Source organism: Poecilia reticulata, chromosome 22 (assembly GCF_904066995.2).
Source record: "Poecilia reticulata chromosome 22, P_reticulata-male-v2, whole genome shotgun sequence".
NCBI classification, from domain to species: Eukaryota; Metazoa; Chordata; class Actinopteri; order Cyprinodontiformes; family Poeciliidae; genus Poecilia; species Poecilia reticulata.
Genome location: NC_088851.1, coordinates 579,069 through 598,041, shown reverse-complemented (window position 1 = coordinate 598,041; position 18,973 = coordinate 579,069). Strand labels below are relative to the sequence as shown.

Genomic DNA, 18,973 nt, shown 5'->3' with positions numbered 1-18,973 from the left:
TCTGCCGCTTTCCTTTCAAAATCTTCGACCTTCTTTGTCAGCACAGCGTTTGCGGTTTTAAGTTGACCAATCTCATCTTTCATCTTTTTATTTCTATTTTTACAATCTTGGATTTCAGCGCTATTGAACTCCACCGCTTTAGCAATGTTTGCAATAGAGCGTGTTTCGTTTCAGTTCTTCTCCAAAGTTCAGCATCATTTTCTGTAGATTTTCAACTGCTTCTAAGATCATGGCACTGGATGCATTGGAACTAACCTCCTCGTCTCCCTTTGTCTTCTTGTGTGGTGCTGGGGTCTTACACGGTGAAGTTAGGGCATTTTTAGTCCCTTTGGCATCTGCGTCCAAGCAGTAGTCGTGAGTTAGCAGAGCTTTGTTGTTAGCCATTATCGTTGTTGTTTAACTCTTGCTTGTAATTAATTTTCCGGTTATCACTGGATGTTTTAAATTTTTAGTTCACGATGATATTCCTTGGTGTCAAATCCGGACTTCATAAATGTTCAATTATTTATTTAGGAGCTTGCTAGGCGCGTCGGTGTTGCTGGACCCATCACTACTTTCACATCTCTATCCCTTACTTTCATACATTGACCCTAATGCGCTAAATATCCGCGAATATATTGTGAACAATCTCACTAACTCTTAAAGATCGCCCTCTTCTATTAATTGTATTATAACTAACCTTTGCCGACCGGAACACACAGCTAAATACAGCTAAGCTAAATGTAGCTACAACACCGCAAGAAGCCCATAGACCAACACCCGTGTCAGTGCGCGTATTGGTTTCAGGAAGTCACGTGACCGACACAGGAACTGTTTCGAAATGACACTGGATGCCAAACTGTGTTTATAAGGAAGCGAATCTGTCAAAAGCATTTGCCAAATTCTTGATCTTTTACATTGTCATCTACGGAGCAGCTTCAAAGGAAATGTTTCCGCAGTGTGGGACCATTTTTATCTTATATTGGAAAATAAATTTGTTTTAATTTTTGTTGTTTCATCCGGTTCTTGTCAGTTTCTACTTGATCTATTTGAACCCAAATTCAGCTGAAACTGACTTTTAGTTTACTTTCATATTATGTTCTGCAGGTTAAGTGTCGCATATGTTTAACTAAACTGTCTTATTTAAATAAATCCACCTTTTCAATGCTGAGGCATTATGAGGCATGAGAATGAAGTCTCAGATTCCCCTAGATCAGTGTTTCTCAACCTTTTTTGGCCCAGCGCAAGAAGGTTCTGGGTTCGATTCCCGGCCCCGGTCTTTCTGCATGGAGTCTCCATGTTCTCCCTGTGCATGGTGGGTTTTCTCCAGGTACTCCGGTTTCCTCCCACAGTCCAAAAACATGACTGTCAGGTTAATTGGCCTCTCCAAATTGCCCCTAGGTGTGAGTGTGTGTGTGCATAGTTGTGTGTCTCTGTGTTGCCCTGCGACAGACTGGCGACCTGTCCAGGGTGACCTCACCCCTCGCCCGGTATGCCAGCTGGAGAGGCACCAGCACCCCACCCGACCCCACCGAGGGACAGGGTGTAAGAAAATGGATGGATATATATATAATTACATTCTGGCACTTTATTTTTTTAACTGTGTAATCTTTTGAATTTAGGTAATGCTAAATGAAAATATGTAAAGGAAATAATAAAACGAAATAATTAACGAAAAATTAAATTCACATCACACCAACCCAATATTCCTCTGTTTTACATTGTCGGTACAAAAGTGCAGCTCAGAACTCTGACCAACTGCACTGCTTTTCTCTTCTTTATTACCGTCGGTTCTTCAGAGAAACTGACAGTAGGAAGACGGAAGTAAGACCCATAATCGTTTCCACAGCAACCCTCCCAGGAATAAGGTAGATACTGTACATTTAAAATAGATTATACTTTTTTTTTAGAAACACAAATGCGTAAACAGTGACAAGCCTCGCTATTCTGGATGTCGAATTTATGACACCGAGGGCTACTGTCCCAATTCTCAATTTTTTTGCACGCTAGTAACCTGCGCACTCAAGCACTCGAACCCTTCTGTACCCTTAGTCCATACTTCATAGAGGGGCGTAGGGTGCAGTGTAAGTATTCTGACCCGGCCTTTGAGTGGCGTGGCTAGAGAAGGATGCTTGCAGCCGGATGCTCTTTTACTCATCTTGACAAGTTTCAAAGTTTCGGTTCATCCCATCTGAGACACTGATACAAAAGACAATATGAAAATGATAAACAAACAAAAATCACAGTAGGTAAATGAAACATATTAAGAGAAACAAAAAAAACAAACAAAAACGACAAAATAAAAATAAAAATAGAAATAAACAAAATAAAAATCCTAACGCGGACGCTAAGACTTTTCTTTTGAAAATTTTCTTACCGGAAGTCACACGTTCACCGTTGCTACCTAAAGTCTTCACGGAACCAAATGCTAAAATTATTCATTGTTTAGTATTAATATATGTTACTTTTGAGAGATCTGATGTATTTTTCTATTAAGAGAGCGAAAACTGTTCTACATGGCAAAGATTTGGCTGAAAAATGATGAAATACGTGCTGGGATTTGATCTAAAGTTGCTTTCGGTGTTATGAAGATTGTTGTTGACCGGACGAAAGACGTTCTAAGGTGGGAATGGTTATCAGTTGGAAACTTCTACATTTGAATGTAAAATGGCACTGCACACTAGCCAAGTGAAACACTAGCTAGTATGGACTCATAAATTTGAGCTATTTACCTTTTAGTTCTGTGCTCCAAGGGTGGTACTATCATTTGTTGATCAGTATTTGAAACATGGTAAGCTATAGTGGAATTTTTCTTGAAAATAGGGTTATATTAATGATATTTGTCAACCAAATACATAGCAATAGGACCTCCCCTGCCTTGCAGTTCTAATATGTTTATCTAGTCCCACTTGTCTCTCTCCTTTCTTACAGATGCCTTCATTTGGGTTTCTGGATAAATTGGAACAATTTTTTCAGACTGGAAAGTTTGGAGAAAATTCATCTAAAAGTTTAAAAAAGGGAATCAAAGCTGCCTGCAAACGATTCATCTACAAAGGTAATCCCATAAGTATTTAGGAATGGTGACAAAAGTGAAACTATTCATCTTGAAAAGTGAATAAAGTCAATGAATGAAGCATTGCATCTTTACCCAATTTATTTCAATATTAAGATAACACCTCAAATAAGATTGACTGGATTGGTTAAAACTCTTTGGTAAGTTATTTCATATTACCAGTATGCAGATTAAGCCATTTGACGATGCTATAAATTTGTTAAAAATATGAAGGCTAAGCTGTTAAATGTTTTTATTTGATTTTGATTCAGTCTGTTGTGGGTTTCTTTGTGGCAAATACGTCTTTTGCAGTTTCTTGTTAATCTTTTATGAAAGCTAAGGTGACTGTAGTCACTGGCATTCTGTTAAAGATTCAACACAGACTTGATTTGGGGAAAGTTTTTAAGTTGCTCACCAGTTTTCATAATGTACTGCTTAGGTTTGATCTCTCACAACACTTGTCTGTTTTATCTGCTCTTTACGTCTACCTTAAGATACAATAAATGGACATTTTAAATAATACGCCTCTGTCCACACGTCAAAAAGAATGAAATCATTCAAACTAGCTGGAACTACAGCTGTAAAATAATCTCTCCTCCAGATGGCCTTTTGATGCGACCTTATCGAGGCCGTCTCCTTCGTGTCGTCAGAAGTGAAAAAGAGATTAGGGAGATTCTGACACGTTACCATGACGACAACAACCATGCCGGCCGAGAACGGGTAGTGAGAGAAATTATGGTGAGTGGAAATTATGTGTCATTTATCTAAAACTGTAGTAAGTGTTAAAAACAGATCTTCTTGTTTTTCCAGCTGATGTACTACTGGGTTGGAGTGACGGAGACTGTGAAGAACTGGGTCAAAGCTTGCCCGGTTTGTCACAGCCGCCCTCCACCTCCTCCTTTCCAACCAGCTGTTCTGTTCTGCCTGGTTTATGGCTGCGATGCCTCCAGCTACGCTTTCCCTGAGCTCACCTTTCACAGGTCAGGCCTTTAACAATACATCTCATCACTACATTCTCTGATTTAACAGAATGCTAAATGTCCTCCATCATAATCAGACTTCAATTCAATTAATTTAATTTCTAAAGAGGGATATTAAATGCATTCAAGTATCTTCAAAAAGTTGCTGTGGATGTGGATCCTGTGAGAAGAAATTGTCTCCAGTAGCAGCCAGTCCTGCAAAGAATCTGAAGAGGTCTCTGACTGAAAACCGCAGCTGTATGACAACAATATTCCACAGCAACATGTTCCTGAAGACACCATCATTTGTTTTCAAGTGCCACCTCATTTACTCTTTCTGCTCCTTGAAATCTCTGTCTGGTTATGTGCTGTGAAAACTGGGCAGAGAGATATATTTAAATCATTCATCATTGGTATTATGTCGACAAAAAATCAAAGAGAACCATAAACCCTGTACACAAAGCTGTGTGTTGTTTTTTTAATTCAGTAAAGTTGTGTAGAGGTAATATGGTGCTTTCCTTTATGCCCTGCAGGTTTCCTAAGGTTGAGGAGCAGCGCAGGAAGTGGCTTCAGGTGGCTCAAAGGGACGAAGCCTCGCTACGCACCAACTCCTACATCTGTTCCAGACACTTTGAAATGTCCTGCTTTACACTCACTGAGGACGGTCAGCTGGTGCTGTCTCCGGATGCTGCCCCAACCTTACTGCCTGTAACAGCCCATGGAAATGAGGTGACAATGTGGTGCTGGAGCATTTTAATCAGTCAGGGCAGGTGACGCAGTAAAATAGACGCTAACAATGATGAGAGAAAATCAGTTTGACTTTCCTATATAGTTGTTTTATTGGTAATAACATTTTTATGGTCAAAATCGCTGAATTCATGTGCTGCCTGTTGAAATACATGGAATCTATAGTGCTGAGCCCTACAGGTACAAGAGTTGCTCTTCTTCTACTCATTAAGACATTTGAAAACAATTTGAAAATACAGAAAATAAAGCCTGTGTTCTGTCAGATCGTCATACACATAACACAAACCGACGGCTATATGTGTCAGAGAAGTATATGCTGTGATTACAATGTGTTTTTATTTAATCAGCAACATAACATTAGAAGTTATATCATCATACACTTTGTTATTAACAGCTGTATGATATCCCGTCTCAAAGGTTAACTAGTCAGACCATCATCAACAAACAGGGAGGTTTTCTATGGGGCGTGTTGACTGCAGCTGCAGCTAGACCCTGATTTAAATACACTTTGAAACCATGACAATGCATGTATATCTAACTAGTTATCATTGAAAACAATTTATTGACTTATTTTTATTGTATCTTGTTGACAGCACCTCTAAATGTCGCAGAACTCTTAATGTGCATGTGCTTGGATGCATACTCATTGCATGTATGCTATTCTGAGAGCCTATGATGATCTGACAGAACACTGGAATAAAACCATTCAAGGACTCGCCTCATTGTTAATCATCTTCATTAAAGCTGCCAGATTTTTCAAAATGAAAGGAAAATGAGAGACAAACAAGGATATTGTAAGACAAAGTAACAGTGATATTTGTTGAGAAGGACAGGTGGATGAGCTTCATATGAAAATAGAGACGAGATAATACAAGATTTTCAATGTTATTCAGAAAAGAGACATCAGCCAAGAAAAATACTGAAACAAAAAAAATAGATATGTTAGCTTAATATGAAGGGTTCCATATTGGATCTTGGGTCTGGACATCCAGTTCTGGGGGAGTCGGGCCTCATTGATCCTGACTGTCATCACACATCACAGAGTTTAATGATGCATTTGACATTGGTGGGTCATTTAAGGATAACATTAATGATTGCTCCTTTCTGTGGTGTCAGATTAAAGCACATTTCCTCCATGTCTTGTTGACTTTGTACATAAAAAAACTGAATATTAACAATGGTAATAAAAACAAGACCTGGATTGGACTTGGGATAGGAATGTTTGGTAAATCCGTATTAGGTAATTCTCCTTGATGTTCAGGTGTCTGTGGAGTCAGGTGAAAATTTCAGTTATTCCAACATATGGAAAGATGAACTCAAAGGAGCTTCTGCTGCTGCTGCAGTCATCGACCACAGCGCTCATCCTGTCAGTCTGTCTGAAGCAGCTCTGCAGCTTCAGGAACATCAGTACTGCCTGCCAGGCCCAGCACCCGACTGCAGGGCTGCCAGAATAATGAATGAACACCGGAGGAGGACAGCTGTTGAGCCAGGCTTCATTACTTACAACCATATTGCCAGGTATAACCATTGAATAACAACAGAGGACAAAGGCAATGTTTAATTTCATTTTATCCTGTTGGTTTGTCACTATTCCGCAGGTACTTAAGTACCAGGGTACTGCCTATGCAGGGCAAAAGAAGCAGGTCAGCTTTAAAAAGAATGGCCAAGCGTTTTAGTCTGATAGGTAAGTGGAGACACCAGGCTGGAATATCTCTGATTCATACATTATTATAATTATTTCATTTTTGAAGAAGTAAAACAGGGATTCAATTTTCTGTTTCAGATGGGCTGTTGATGTACACCAGAGTCTCTCCGCCCCTCAGAGTACCACGCAGCAGAGAAGAGGTCAATTAAATACCAATGGATCAATCAGTATTACGTAGGATTTATAACAGGAGGTGTTTTCTTAATATTACATACTCAAGATGTTCAGACTGGAAGTTGCTATGCTATGATCTCAAATAGACACAAAACCACGAAGCACCAGACTTCTAAAATGTGTTATATATTTTAAACAAGAAATGTTGCAAATCCAGATACATAGTTATACAGCAACATAAACCTCAAGTCTGAATAAGAATGAATTATATTGTTATTGTGCCAGAAAGAAAGCACAACAAAATTTAAAAAATAGCAACTCTCAAAGGCAAGTTAAATGATTGAATAAAAATAATAATAAATTAGTAATAAGTCCAGCATTTACAAAAAAGTGTAGCATGAACAAAACTGAAAGCTGTCATGTCTTCCAGGTCAATTCCATCCTTCAGCAGTTCCATGACAACCAGGGCCACTATGGGCAGGGAATCTGCCAGAGACAGATCTCTAAGCACTACTACTGGGGGAGCCTGAGTCGAGACCTGGCCAGCTGGATCTCCAGCTGCCAGACGTGTGTCAACAGATCTAAAAGGAAGATGATTCGCTGCAGTGTCTCCAAGTGCACCAACCGCTGTGGCCCAGTGGAGAGAAAACTCGGACTTATTTTCCACAGGTATGACTTCACAGCACAACTAATTTCATTATTTCATTTATTTTCTTGGAAAAATCTTAACCATGTTGTGCTTTTCTAATTACCTTCAAAGTAGTTGTTTTTTCTGTATTTTTATTGGTGTTTTTGAGAAGGTATTTTATTTACAATTTAACAGAACACTGATAAACTTGAACTGCAACAATTAAAAAAAGAAGCTGACTAATAAAAGTAAAAAGTACCCTACAAAAGTTGGTTGGGAGGGAAATGCGTACAAATCTCATCAGTACCAGGCAAAATGTTGCCCATATCTGTAATCCTCAACATGACACAGTCACACTTGTCTTCCATAGACACAGTTAGGGACAGAGAACATCTCAATGCAGCTCAATGTGCTAACTGTTTATCCACCATCATTGGTGGCCATGGTATCTAGCCTTAGCATCCATAGCAGGTGAATGCTATATATCAGTGGTCCCCAACCTTTTTATTACCACGGTCAAAACTTGGAAATTTTGTTGGGGGGGTATGAACAGTCAGATAAGGCTTCTCCATGTTGGTGTTCCCGCTAAATCCTGAATATGCCCTATTTGGGTTGTCTTGGCCCTTTTATTGCAGCCTGTGGGGTTTTCCCTGACTGGGAATGAGATCACAACCTGTTGAACGTGACAGGTAGCCAATCAGAAACCGTGGTGACATAAGAACAGAGGGGAATCCCAAACAGCTGACATATCGCGCAACTGAGAGTTTGGTGGATATTGGAGATGATATGTGGAAATGTTTATTATTATATGTAAAGGTAAATATTATTTATTTTTATGTTTATTCAGTTAAAAATGTTAACTATGAAAAAACAGTCACCTCCAAATCATAGTGCAGCAAATAGAGCGGCTGCTCCCATCGCCTTTTATCTCTTAAAATGACAACACAAACTATCACTATTGCTTCTACATCGTCATCTGTGTTTGGTTATTCTAAATTCCCGCTATGTTGGGAGTTTTACAGGATTATCCTCTGGAATCGGGATGTTCGTGACTGGAATCGGTTCGTGTTGCTCCTGCCATGTGGCTGAACACGAACCGATTGAACCTGTTGACCATAGTCTGTGGTCACAGAGGTTTGGAGAATCGGCCGACAGATCTTAAATCTTGCCATCTAAACCAGACTTAAGACTCACAAGCTCTCCTCCTCTCCTCTTGACCAGCTTGAAGACTCATTGCCTCATTATCAGCCGGTCGCCTCATGTTACGCAGAGCGACTTGTAATGTGGGACTCACCTACCGGTCCGGGATAAATCCATTCTCCTGTTTCTTCTCTGGGCCTTTTCCCCTTTGCAAAGAAACTTTCCAAAGACATCTGATCTGTTTCTTACTCATTTTGCTGCTTGTGGGCTCAGTGTTGGTGCGCAAGTAACAGAGAGAATCCGGTTAAAGGATTTTCAAAATTAAAGATCCTGCAGGCTCAAATAATACAAAAAACGAAAATATTTAATTCTTTCTTGCGCGGCCCGGTGCCAATTGGTCCACGGACCGGTACCGGTCCGCGGACCAGGGGTTGGGAACACTTCTATAGATGGTTTGTTTGTAAACCATCTATAGAGTAACACAGATCATGACTCCTCATGAGGAGTCGGTTTTCACCATCCGGAGCAAATTTTTTTTTTCCTGGTCTTTGTAGTTGCCAGAGGTGAAAGTAGTTTTAAATTCTTGGGGGTACAATGACAAAACAAACAAACAAAAATTATATATATATCCATCTTCTTTACACCCTTGTGCCTTAGTGGAATCGGGAGGGTTGCTGGTGCCTCTCCATCTAACGTTCCGGGCGAAAGGCGGCGTCACCCTGGACAGGTCGCCAGTCTGTCGCAGGGCAACACAGAGACAGACAGGATACACAACCATGCACACACACACACCTAGGGACAATTTGGAGAGGCCAATTAACCTGACAGTCATGTTTTTGGACTGTGGGAGGAAACCGGAGTACCTGGAGAAAACCCACCATGCACAGGGAGAACATGGAGACTCCATGCAGAAGGACCGGGGCCGCTCTGCCAACTGCGCCACTGTGCTGCCCTATACACTCCTGATCAAAATCTTAAGACCAGTCAAAAAATTCCAAGAATTTGCATTTTGCACTATTTAATCTTAAGAAGGTTCTAAGTGCTTCACAATGTTAAAGGAAAAAATCAGTACAAGACACAAGAACGTTTGAGCAGGAAATTTTCTGAAAACTGCATTTACACTCAAACAGGATTTTTTTCAGCTGATCAAAAGTTTAAGACCATAGTCTTTAAAAGCCAAAAGCTGTGCAAAAATCTGGATTCCATGTCATTTTCTGTCAAGTCTTTACACTGTCAAGACCTCCTGATGGCAAAAGCAAAAAAGCTCACTGACTTTGAACATGGTAGGATTGTTGAGCTGCATAAACAAGGCCTCTCACAACGTGCCATCGCTCCTGAGGTTGGAGGCAGTAAGACAGTCATTTTGCATTTTTTAAATGATCCTGAGGGTTATGGAGCAAAAAAGTCAAGTGGTAGACCCAAAAAAATTTCATCAGCTCTGAGCCACAGAATCCGATTGGCTGTCCGTCAAGACACTGGACGATCCTCTACCCAAATTAAGGCCATTACTGGTGCTGACTGCAGCCCAATAACCATCAGACGGCATCTGGAGAGAGAGAAGGACTTCAGAAACAAAAAATGTCTTCAAAGGCCACGTCTTCTTCAATGCCACAAAATTGCCCGTTTGGACTTTGCAAGGGTGCACCAAACATGGAACATTGAAAGGTGGAAGAAAGTTGTCTTCTCTGATGAGAAAAAATGTAACCTTGATGGTCCTGATGGCTTCCAACGTTACTGGCATGACAAGGAGATCCCACCTGAGATGATTTCTAGACGACACAGTGGTGGGGGCGCCATCATGTTTTGGGGTGCGTTTTCCTTCAATGGACATGGCATACTGTGCAAACCAGAGCTTTCAGTGGAAAAACAAAAGTTCCAGATCCTTTCAATGCCATACGAATTTGAGACAGAAGAACCATGGATGACATTTTTCAATAGACCTGTCTATTGATTTACAGATTAATAGTTTTACTGGATAGAAATTACAAAGAACAAAGTTGGTTCTTAATCAAATCCTAAGGAGTCAAATTGAAAGTGTTTTGGAGTCACTTAACAGCATCATGACATTAAAACTGACATGAAAAATAATATTGAAGAAATAAAAAAAATAAAATCTAATTAAAAACATAAATAAGTGATAAGTTACTTATAAGGAACTTATAGTATGCTTTTATAGTGTGTAAAATATACTGTATTTCTTCTTAGTACTAGATATGGTCTTAAACCCATGACACTTCAACAATATTATTTTACCTTTTATCTGAAAACAGTGTCTGTTCTTTCTTGCCATGTAGTCCCCTGTATTAATTATTGCTCGAAAGGTCTTGCCATATAGTTTTATTCCTCTGTATTTACTTTAGTTTCTTAGTTTATTCTTGTATTTTGTTCTTTGTGTATTTTCATTTAGTTTCCTTTGATTAGTATTATCCTCTCTTGGTTTATCGTTATGTCCTCTTTAGTTTCTCTCCTGTTACTAGTTTGCTTCCCCTTTCTATTGACGCTCACCATCTTCACTCATCATGCCATTACCTGCTACGCCGCCTTATTATCATGTGTCTGACTTGATCTGTCACATAAGCTCTTGATTTTTCACTGTTCTGCATCGTATTATATGTTTTTATGCCCTGATTCACATCTAGTTTGTTGCTCTGTTCTATGTCCCGGTTCTCCTGTTTTTAAGTTTTGCACAACCTGCACGTTGTTATTTTTTTAATGTTTTTATTTTTTTATCCTCTACGGTGCGGAGCTGTCAGAAAGCGTATCGATGGAGAAAGGCAAACTGACGTAAATCTGTTACAAAAAATCCCGGTAAACTGATAAGTGAGATTTAAAAGTGCTGGTACCACCGTTGCATACTGGACCGCTTACATCACTGGTGTTAACTCTATAAAATGAACGCTCTCTATCGTGGCATCACCCATGGAAGGATTTCTTCATTTAAATAGCTTCACTTTTCTCAGGGATACATAGTGAGGGTATCGTGATTTTAGTAATTACATGTTTATGAGAGCGATATTCCATTGTCCTTCCCAGGATGCATGCAGCATCCAGACCAACATTAAAACACTTTTCCTCTGAACACCCTGTGGGGTACATGCCACACCTGTTGAGAAATGCTAAGCTTAGAGTAGCTCATTGATATATTACTATAGTAGCCATGTAGTATGATGTAAAAAAAATTTTCTAGACGTCAAACATTGAGAAGTTTTCATTTTTATTTTTAAACATTATGAAGACAAAAAAAAACCTCAAACGTACAGAAAATCAAGAGAATTTATTCTCGTGATTGGTTTTAAATTTAAAATCAACCACGAGATCATTTAAAGTTAAAACTCAGTTTCACACAAATACAAAGACGCTAGGATAAATGTTTGGCTGTTCAACTGAACCGTTCAAGGTCGTTGTCGAGATAATTTTCTATTAGTAGCTCTAGAAATCTTTTTGATAAACATTACATTACCAAGACACATGAAGGCAATACCTTTATCTTGGCTTTTTCTATTCATCCTTCTTTTTTCTCTGTCGCTGAAGGATAAGTCCTTTTTTACGACATTGTTTTTCTTACTTATCTTCAGCTGGTGCTATGGAGGTTTGAATGTGCACTCCACATTGCACAGCAGCTCAAATTACCAGAGAAGCATGACCTGCCATGGCTACAGTAGGTCAAGGGCAATTTATTTTTTCTTTTTGTCCATATAAGAATGATTTTTACATGATCAAATATATGTTACTGTAAAAAACAAAATCAACTTTATAATGAAATTATGTGTTTCTGTTAATATTTATATTACATAAATATTGAAGAATATTTTCATAAATATATTACTGGAAGCTGTATTTTTAAAAATACAGTTTATTATTATTAAATAATATTATTTAATAATAATAATCTTAATTATTAAGATTATTATGCAACGGTGGTACCAGCACTTTAAATTTAATTATTATTAAATTGAATAAAAATTCAATCACCCATGGACAGCCATAATGATGTAGTATAGTTAGTTGTATCTCCATCTGAGATCCTCTTCTTGCAGGTTTTGCATGTTGCACTCCGTTTTTTGTTGGATACACTCTAAGAAATAATCCTGTAAATTTACAGTAACATACTGGCAGCTATAGACGCCAGAAGTTTACTGTAAATGCACAGTAGCTGTACCGTAATTAATCCACCGTCAATGCAAGTACAGTATAGATACTGTGAAAGAAGCGGTAAACTTCTGCCGTCTATAGCTGCCAGTAAAATACTGGCGTCTGTAGCTGCCAGTAGTTTACCGTTCTTTTGAAAGAACGGTAATCTACCGTTTTTCTGAAAAAACAATAAAAAAAATACCGGTAGCGACAGACGCCAGGTTTTTTTTTTTTACCGTTCTTTCAGAAAAACGGTAAAAAAATAAAAGTAAATAAAAAATAAAAGCTGGCGTCTGTAGATACCACATTGAAAAGGTAACTTTTCAATCCTGTAATTACCTTTTAAAGTGGTGTACTGTAAGTAAATACTGTAATGACGCCAACACACCGCAGATGTAGTACCGCCATCAGGGTTTATTAGAAATAAGAGCGAGCTGCTATTCCTTAGGCTGCAGCTGTGCCTCTAACAAATCGTTACACTCAACTGAATAGCTTCACTGCTAACATACACTGAACTCTCCACTCTTCCGGTGTTGTCAGATCCCACTCCCCTGATTCCTTCGCCCACATGACAGGTTGTCAGGTTTAACCCCTGACATAAGTATATAACTCTGCAAAAGAAACACGGAGACAGAGATTAGAATTCAACTCGCTGCGAGGAGAGGTGTTCGGAGATGCAACCAGTCACATGCCCCAAACAAACTCTGGCTTGCATTCCGCTCTCCCCGCTTTTTATTTGGGGAAAAGCCCTGGTTACAAATGGTTTCTAAAGGTGGGGGAGCAAACAGGCTGAAACTGGTTTACAGTATGCATTCCTCTTCCTTCTCCAGATGCCCCCAACTGGCCTTCTTCTCCTTATAAGGTAATGGTCAGCATGCATTGTTGACACTAGCAACTCTGTCTGCTGGCGTCCTGGAGCGGGGGTGGTTTTACAACCACATGAAACAAATATGTGACACAAGTTTCTACTAAATCCACACACTATTCAAAAACAGAAGAGATACTTTTATAGATAACTACATTATTTAGAATGAAAACTAATAAGTAGAAAAAGATAATATAACATTTATCCAACACAGGTCCATCACATGTGAGTGGAAGTCAGCAGAGTCAGATAGGGGAACCCCATAACACTCTACACATAACAGTGATCACAATGCAACTTATAACAAATACACATAACCATAAGGACACCAGCAGAACTAAAATACAGAATCATTAAAATACTACGGTGGTCGACAGGTGCAAACACGCAGCAAACACGAAAAAAACAAATACAACAACGAAAAGACGCAAACAAAAAAGAGATGCAAAAAAATATATAAAAATAAGTGTTCCAGACCACTAGAGCTTTGTGTCCCGAGTTCACAGGATCTGCATCCTTTCAAGCTCATTCTTTCATGGGCTTGAGAAACGACCCGGTCTACGGAAGAGGGGTCCTGCGAAGGCAGAGAGCATTGCAGAGAAGCTGTAGCCTTCAGCTAGCTGCCTAGCCTCCACCTCGGCATTATGTTGCTTAGCAGCCATGACACAACATGATTTAAACAATGTTTGTAGGTGAGAATGTAGATGTATTAATATCACATTTTTGCTTGGTTCATCAGTGCATCACCTAATTGCAATATTGGTCCGACGTTTTCGGAGATGTCTGCTCCCGCTGTATTAACACCCTGCGGCGAGGGCAGCAGGCTCCCCTCGCCTGCTGCCAGCTGGTCCAGGTTTAGTATACCACGGGAGAACACCTGACTCATTTAGGCTTTCCCAAATGACAATTCATTTCATTTCCCAAATGAACTAACTGTTACCTGACTTAACACAGATATTAAGTCAGGTAACATCTAGTTGGAATATTTTGGTTCACTCAAATATTTCATTTATTCCTGAGCAAATCGGTTTGACTGATTAAAGTTAAGCCTAAAAACGCAATAGTTTGATCAAAGTGTGTTGTCTTACCTGAGATTTGGAGAGTACTTGAAAAGAGATACTTTTCTTACATTGCTTGTGTAAATGGGCTATACATGTTTGAATATTTTAGAATCAGACTAACATATTTTTTAACTATGCAATAGCCCTTATTACAAAAGGTGAAGAGTAATAGAGAAATCAGGAGAAAAAAAACATACTTCGAGTCCGTTTTTTTTCCTTCGTCGCTATGTGATTCACGTTGTCACAGTTGCTAAGCAACATAATGCCACGGTAGAGGCTAAGCAGCTATCTGAAAGCTACAGCTTCTCTCTTCCAGTCGTCGAGGACCCAAAAATGCTAAACCTGACTTCGGACACAGCTGTTCTTTGTTCGACTCCCCCTAGTGGTCTGGATCACTTCTGTTTTCAGCATTTTTTGTTTGTATCTCTTTTTGTTGCATGTGTTTTTCTCGTCTTTGCTGGGTGTTTGTACATGTTGGCCACCGTAAAATACAGTGGTGAAAGTAAATATACCTTCAAATACTAGCGTTCCAGTATTTTTACTGTAAATTTAGTTTTACTACTGCATTCACTTTATGAGTAAGCTACTGCCAAGAAAACTGTAATGCTACTTTTTAAAGTACAGTCTTAGTTTTACGATAGAACATTAATACCTGACCCAGTGTAAGCTTCTTAGAAGTGCTACAATTGGTTCGGTTCTAAAATGCATAATCTGCATAATCAGAACTTCACATAACACAAAAGAGGATGCGATAAGCAACCGTCAGAACAGAATTTTTATTTAAAGGCACCACTATGCCTCAAACCACATATATTTCCAGTATATTCAAACATTCAAAACGAATAACACATAACCATTCCTCAGAGAACTGGTAAAAAATAGGCCTTCAAAATCAATATATAGTTTCACTAACACTGCAATAAAAATTTAAGACTTTCAGTTTACAGCTACATAAACTGGGTTTAACTCATTAATTTCTACAATCTTATGAACATAAAAACATAAAGCATAAAATGTCAGAAATAATTACCATGAACACAACTCAGACATTAGGCATTATAGAAATTAGTCAGCTTATAGAAACATTCTGGACAGCATTTCTTCTGTCAACCTGTCAGGAAAAAAGTGTTGAAGTAATCATAACAGGCTTCAATCAACAACATGACAATGAAGAAAAAGGAGGCAGCCAATATGTCATTGTTTATTATTATCATTATTATTTATAGAGACAAAAACATTTTGGCTTAGCTTTGATCGCATAGATCAAACCACCAGTCGAGCACAGCCACTCTCCCCATTATGCCGTCTATAGCCAAAACTTCAAGAAAACGACTCCAAGAAATCATTACTGTTTAAACTTTACCTTTAATAACATAAAGTTACCTAATTTTTTTAAGTGCAATCGGAAATAATTTTAGAAAATGTCAAGTTGTCAAAGACATTTTGAATAATGTCAACTTTGTATTAAAAGTGTCATAATTTACCGAATGACGCTTTAAGACAACAGTCATAAATATTCATGAAAGCTTATTCATGTCCATAACAGGTGTTTATGTCAGTGTCATGTCAGTCTTATTCACCCCCTTTCAAATAAAGTGTTACCCTTATTTTTAAATCTTGTTAATTTAATTGGTTGTGCTGCAGCTTATGCACACATACATACGCAGTGTGGAAAAACAGAGGGACGGTCTGCCTCCGTCAATATGGAATGAAAGTAATGAGTTAATGGGGCCCACGTTATAAATATGTCTTAAACTTTAGATTTTGAGTAAAAGATCAAGTCTTTTCAAGTAAACAGTCCAAGTCTGAACATTTTTTCAAGCTAAAATTAGCGGGTGTTCAGATTTTTCAGTCTGGTATCTTTAGATCCTGGCAGGAGAAGGGAATTTGCCGTTTGGAGTACTACTACGAAAAGGAAGTATTTATGTCACTACAGCAGTTAAAAGAGAAGTTTAAATGGTCAAACAAAGATTTTCTTGGCTATCTCCAACTTTGTGACTTCATAAGAACTAATCAGAAAAGAAGTTGGAAGTTACTGTCCATGTCTCCTGTTAAGGAAATGTGTCATGCCAGTCAGCCATTATGTAAAATCATCTCAAGGGTGTATACAGCACTCATGTCAACTTTAACTATAGCTGGTATGGATAGTTCCAGAACCAAATGGGAAAAGAATTTGGGAATATCTATTGAGAGGCAATTATGTAATCATTTGTGTAGAGAAGGTCTCACCTCTACTCTAAATGCTCGATTTAGACTAGTACAATTAAATTTTTTACATCAGTTATATGTTACCTCACAAAATTACATAAGTGTAACGTCAATGTATCCCCTCTTTGTTTAAGATGTGGCATGGAGGAACGTTTCTTCCTCCATGCCACCTGGCATTGCTCTAAATTGCAGGGCTTTCAGAATGGAGTTTGCGAAACGCTATCAGACATACTTGGCATCACGATTCCAATAGACCCGGAGATTTGTTTATTGGGGAACTTTACAAACTCCAATCTAAAGACAAATTATGATAAAAAAAACTTACAGAAGTCCTTTTGGCAATTGCTAAGAAATATATTACAACCACATGGAAATCAGAGGCCCGCCTTCCAATTAAAAGATGGCTTTGTGAGATCAAAAGCTGTGTGACCCTTGAAAACATAACCTATTGGTGTAAGACTTTTTATAAAATATGGCAGCCGTTTTTAAGGTATATGCAAAATCTACCAGCACGTTGGATTGACTGATCATCCTGTAATCGAGCTGGACTCGACAGGATCTATGAGTGAATCTGATACCATCTGTCTCTCAACCTATTTCCGATTCATATACATTTTTATTTCATCCTTAATGATTACCCTCCTCCCCCACCTTACCCACCCCTATCCAGACCTTCTTGTCATTTGGGTGTTGCTTTATATTATTGTAAATGTATTTTACTTTAAGCATTGTTTGAATTGTGATTTATTGTGAACCAATTTTGTCCTGTCAGTTAATACTTGTGATGTTATTACTAAAAATCCAAAATAAAGTATTCTAAAAAGAAAAAAATTAGCAGATGTTTGGCACTACAAGTAATATAAGGCAACAGTGCTACCAGAATTTCAGAATTTCTGACTTTAGTTTGGCCAGATATTTGCTCCAACATGTACAATTAGAGCTTCAATATTCAGCTGATCAGTGGTTAGAGAGAGAGTATTTTTTCTGTTATATGAGACACTGTCATTGGAAAAGGAGAGTACCTTTGTGCTCTTATTGCAATGACTTCATTTCAATTTCATTTATTGTCTCATCATCGACAGTAAGCTTTTTTGGTATGTCTTCTGTTTTCTTGGTGTTCACTTTGGGGGGTGAATGTATTGATGTTTAAAGGTGAGGTTTTTCAGTGGAATTCCAATGCAATAATAATGTGTTATGGCTCAGGCTGGTCGCTTTCTCCTTGAAAAGGAGAAAGTAAGGGGGATTATTTTGGTTTCAGTTGGTAGCTTATTTTCTTTGGTGCAGCGAGTGTTGAGGTTGAATATCGAGCAGTTGTTGATGACAGATGGATATTATGGCTCAAGGCTGGTCATGCTGATTTGTCTAAGTGAGGGGTTCTTCCTCTGTTAGTCGTCTCATCAGATTCAAAATGTGAAACTTTTTTGTTGGCTTAACTCCAGAGAATTCCAGGGTGTGGTGCATCCAACCTCTCTGTTGTTTTGAATAAGAGTCGTTTCATTTCTAGAATATTTAAATCAATATTGACCTCTAACCACTGAATTTTTATTCCTACTGATTGAAGTCTTTGTAAAATATTTAGCTGGTCATCGTTTTGAGTCATTAATAGAGTTGGACCTGGGTTGATCTGAGCATTCTTCTCCAACTCTGGAGTGGAATTTTTATTTCTACTGATTGAAGTCTATGTATAATTTGATCATGACACTGGTGTCTGGGATATCAGCAATCTCTCAGACTTATCCAAGATTTTAAAATCATCCAAGATTTTAAATACAGGGTCCTGACAAGATGGAACAAAGTCTGGGTTTTGTGTATTTTTGACTTTTTGTGTATTTTTGACTTGCAAACAGACCAAAGCTTTTACATTTTTCTAAAGAAATGTCCAAAGCCATTGTTTAAAACCAAACGTTTGACCAACGATGATTTAACCCTTGAAATTTATTGAACGTATTGATTTTTCAAGGATGACTTTTTACCTGAAATGATGTGACCAATACAACCAAAATGTAAACAGACAAATGTTTTCTTTTCTCCTGAACATCCAGGTTTCCTCTCCATAATTTGCCACTGCTGTCTCAATGGCTGAAGGCTTGTGGCCGGGGGAACTGGCATCCTCGGCTCTGGTCCTCCATTTGTTCGGCCCATTTCACAGAGAAGTGCTATGACAGTGGTGGGGAAAAAACCGCCCTCCTTCCAGATGCCGTGCCCACGCTAAACATCCACAACGACTCAAAGGTGAGACACACAGAAGCGACTCATATCTTTCATTTGAGCACACAGCCTGTAACAGTTCTTCTTCCATCACCTCAGACAGATGGTTTGACCTCAACACCAGCAGGAGAGGAGGTATGTAGCCAAGTGGAGAAACGTTTGCCACACATTGTATT

General features: G+C 38.6%; 1 protein-coding gene across 4 annotated transcripts in view; it reads left to right on the top strand.

The window, feature by feature from the left end:
* Window positions 1-1,586: 1,586 nt before the first annotated feature.
* Window positions 1,587-18,973, top strand: part of LOC103458073 (uncharacterized) — an 85,810-nt gene continuing 68,423 nt past the window's right edge. Inside the window, exons 1-11 of one of the 4 annotated variants that reach the window (XM_008398627.3) lie at window positions 1,587-1,847; window positions 2,911-3,034; window positions 3,633-3,769; window positions 3,842-4,011; window positions 4,524-4,719; window positions 5,999-6,255; window positions 6,336-6,421; window positions 6,521-6,582; window positions 6,987-7,225; window positions 18,632-18,821; window positions 18,897-18,932. In XM_008398627.3, coding sequence (XP_008396849.1) covers window positions 2,911-3,034; window positions 3,633-3,769; window positions 3,842-4,011; window positions 4,524-4,719; window positions 5,999-6,255; window positions 6,336-6,421; window positions 6,521-6,582; window positions 6,987-7,225; window positions 18,632-18,821; window positions 18,897-18,932 — 1,497 coding nt within the window. In that variant the 5' untranslated portion in view covers window positions 1,587-1,847. Of the gene's footprint in view, window positions 1,848-1,918; window positions 2,603-2,629; window positions 2,771-2,910; window positions 3,035-3,632; window positions 3,770-3,841; window positions 4,012-4,523; window positions 4,720-5,998; window positions 6,256-6,335; window positions 6,422-6,520; window positions 6,583-6,986; window positions 7,226-18,631; window positions 18,822-18,896; window positions 18,933-18,973 lie in introns of those variants that run through there. The other 3 variants (XM_008398626.3, XR_014085759.1, XM_081603005.1) reach the window with 3 other exon arrangements.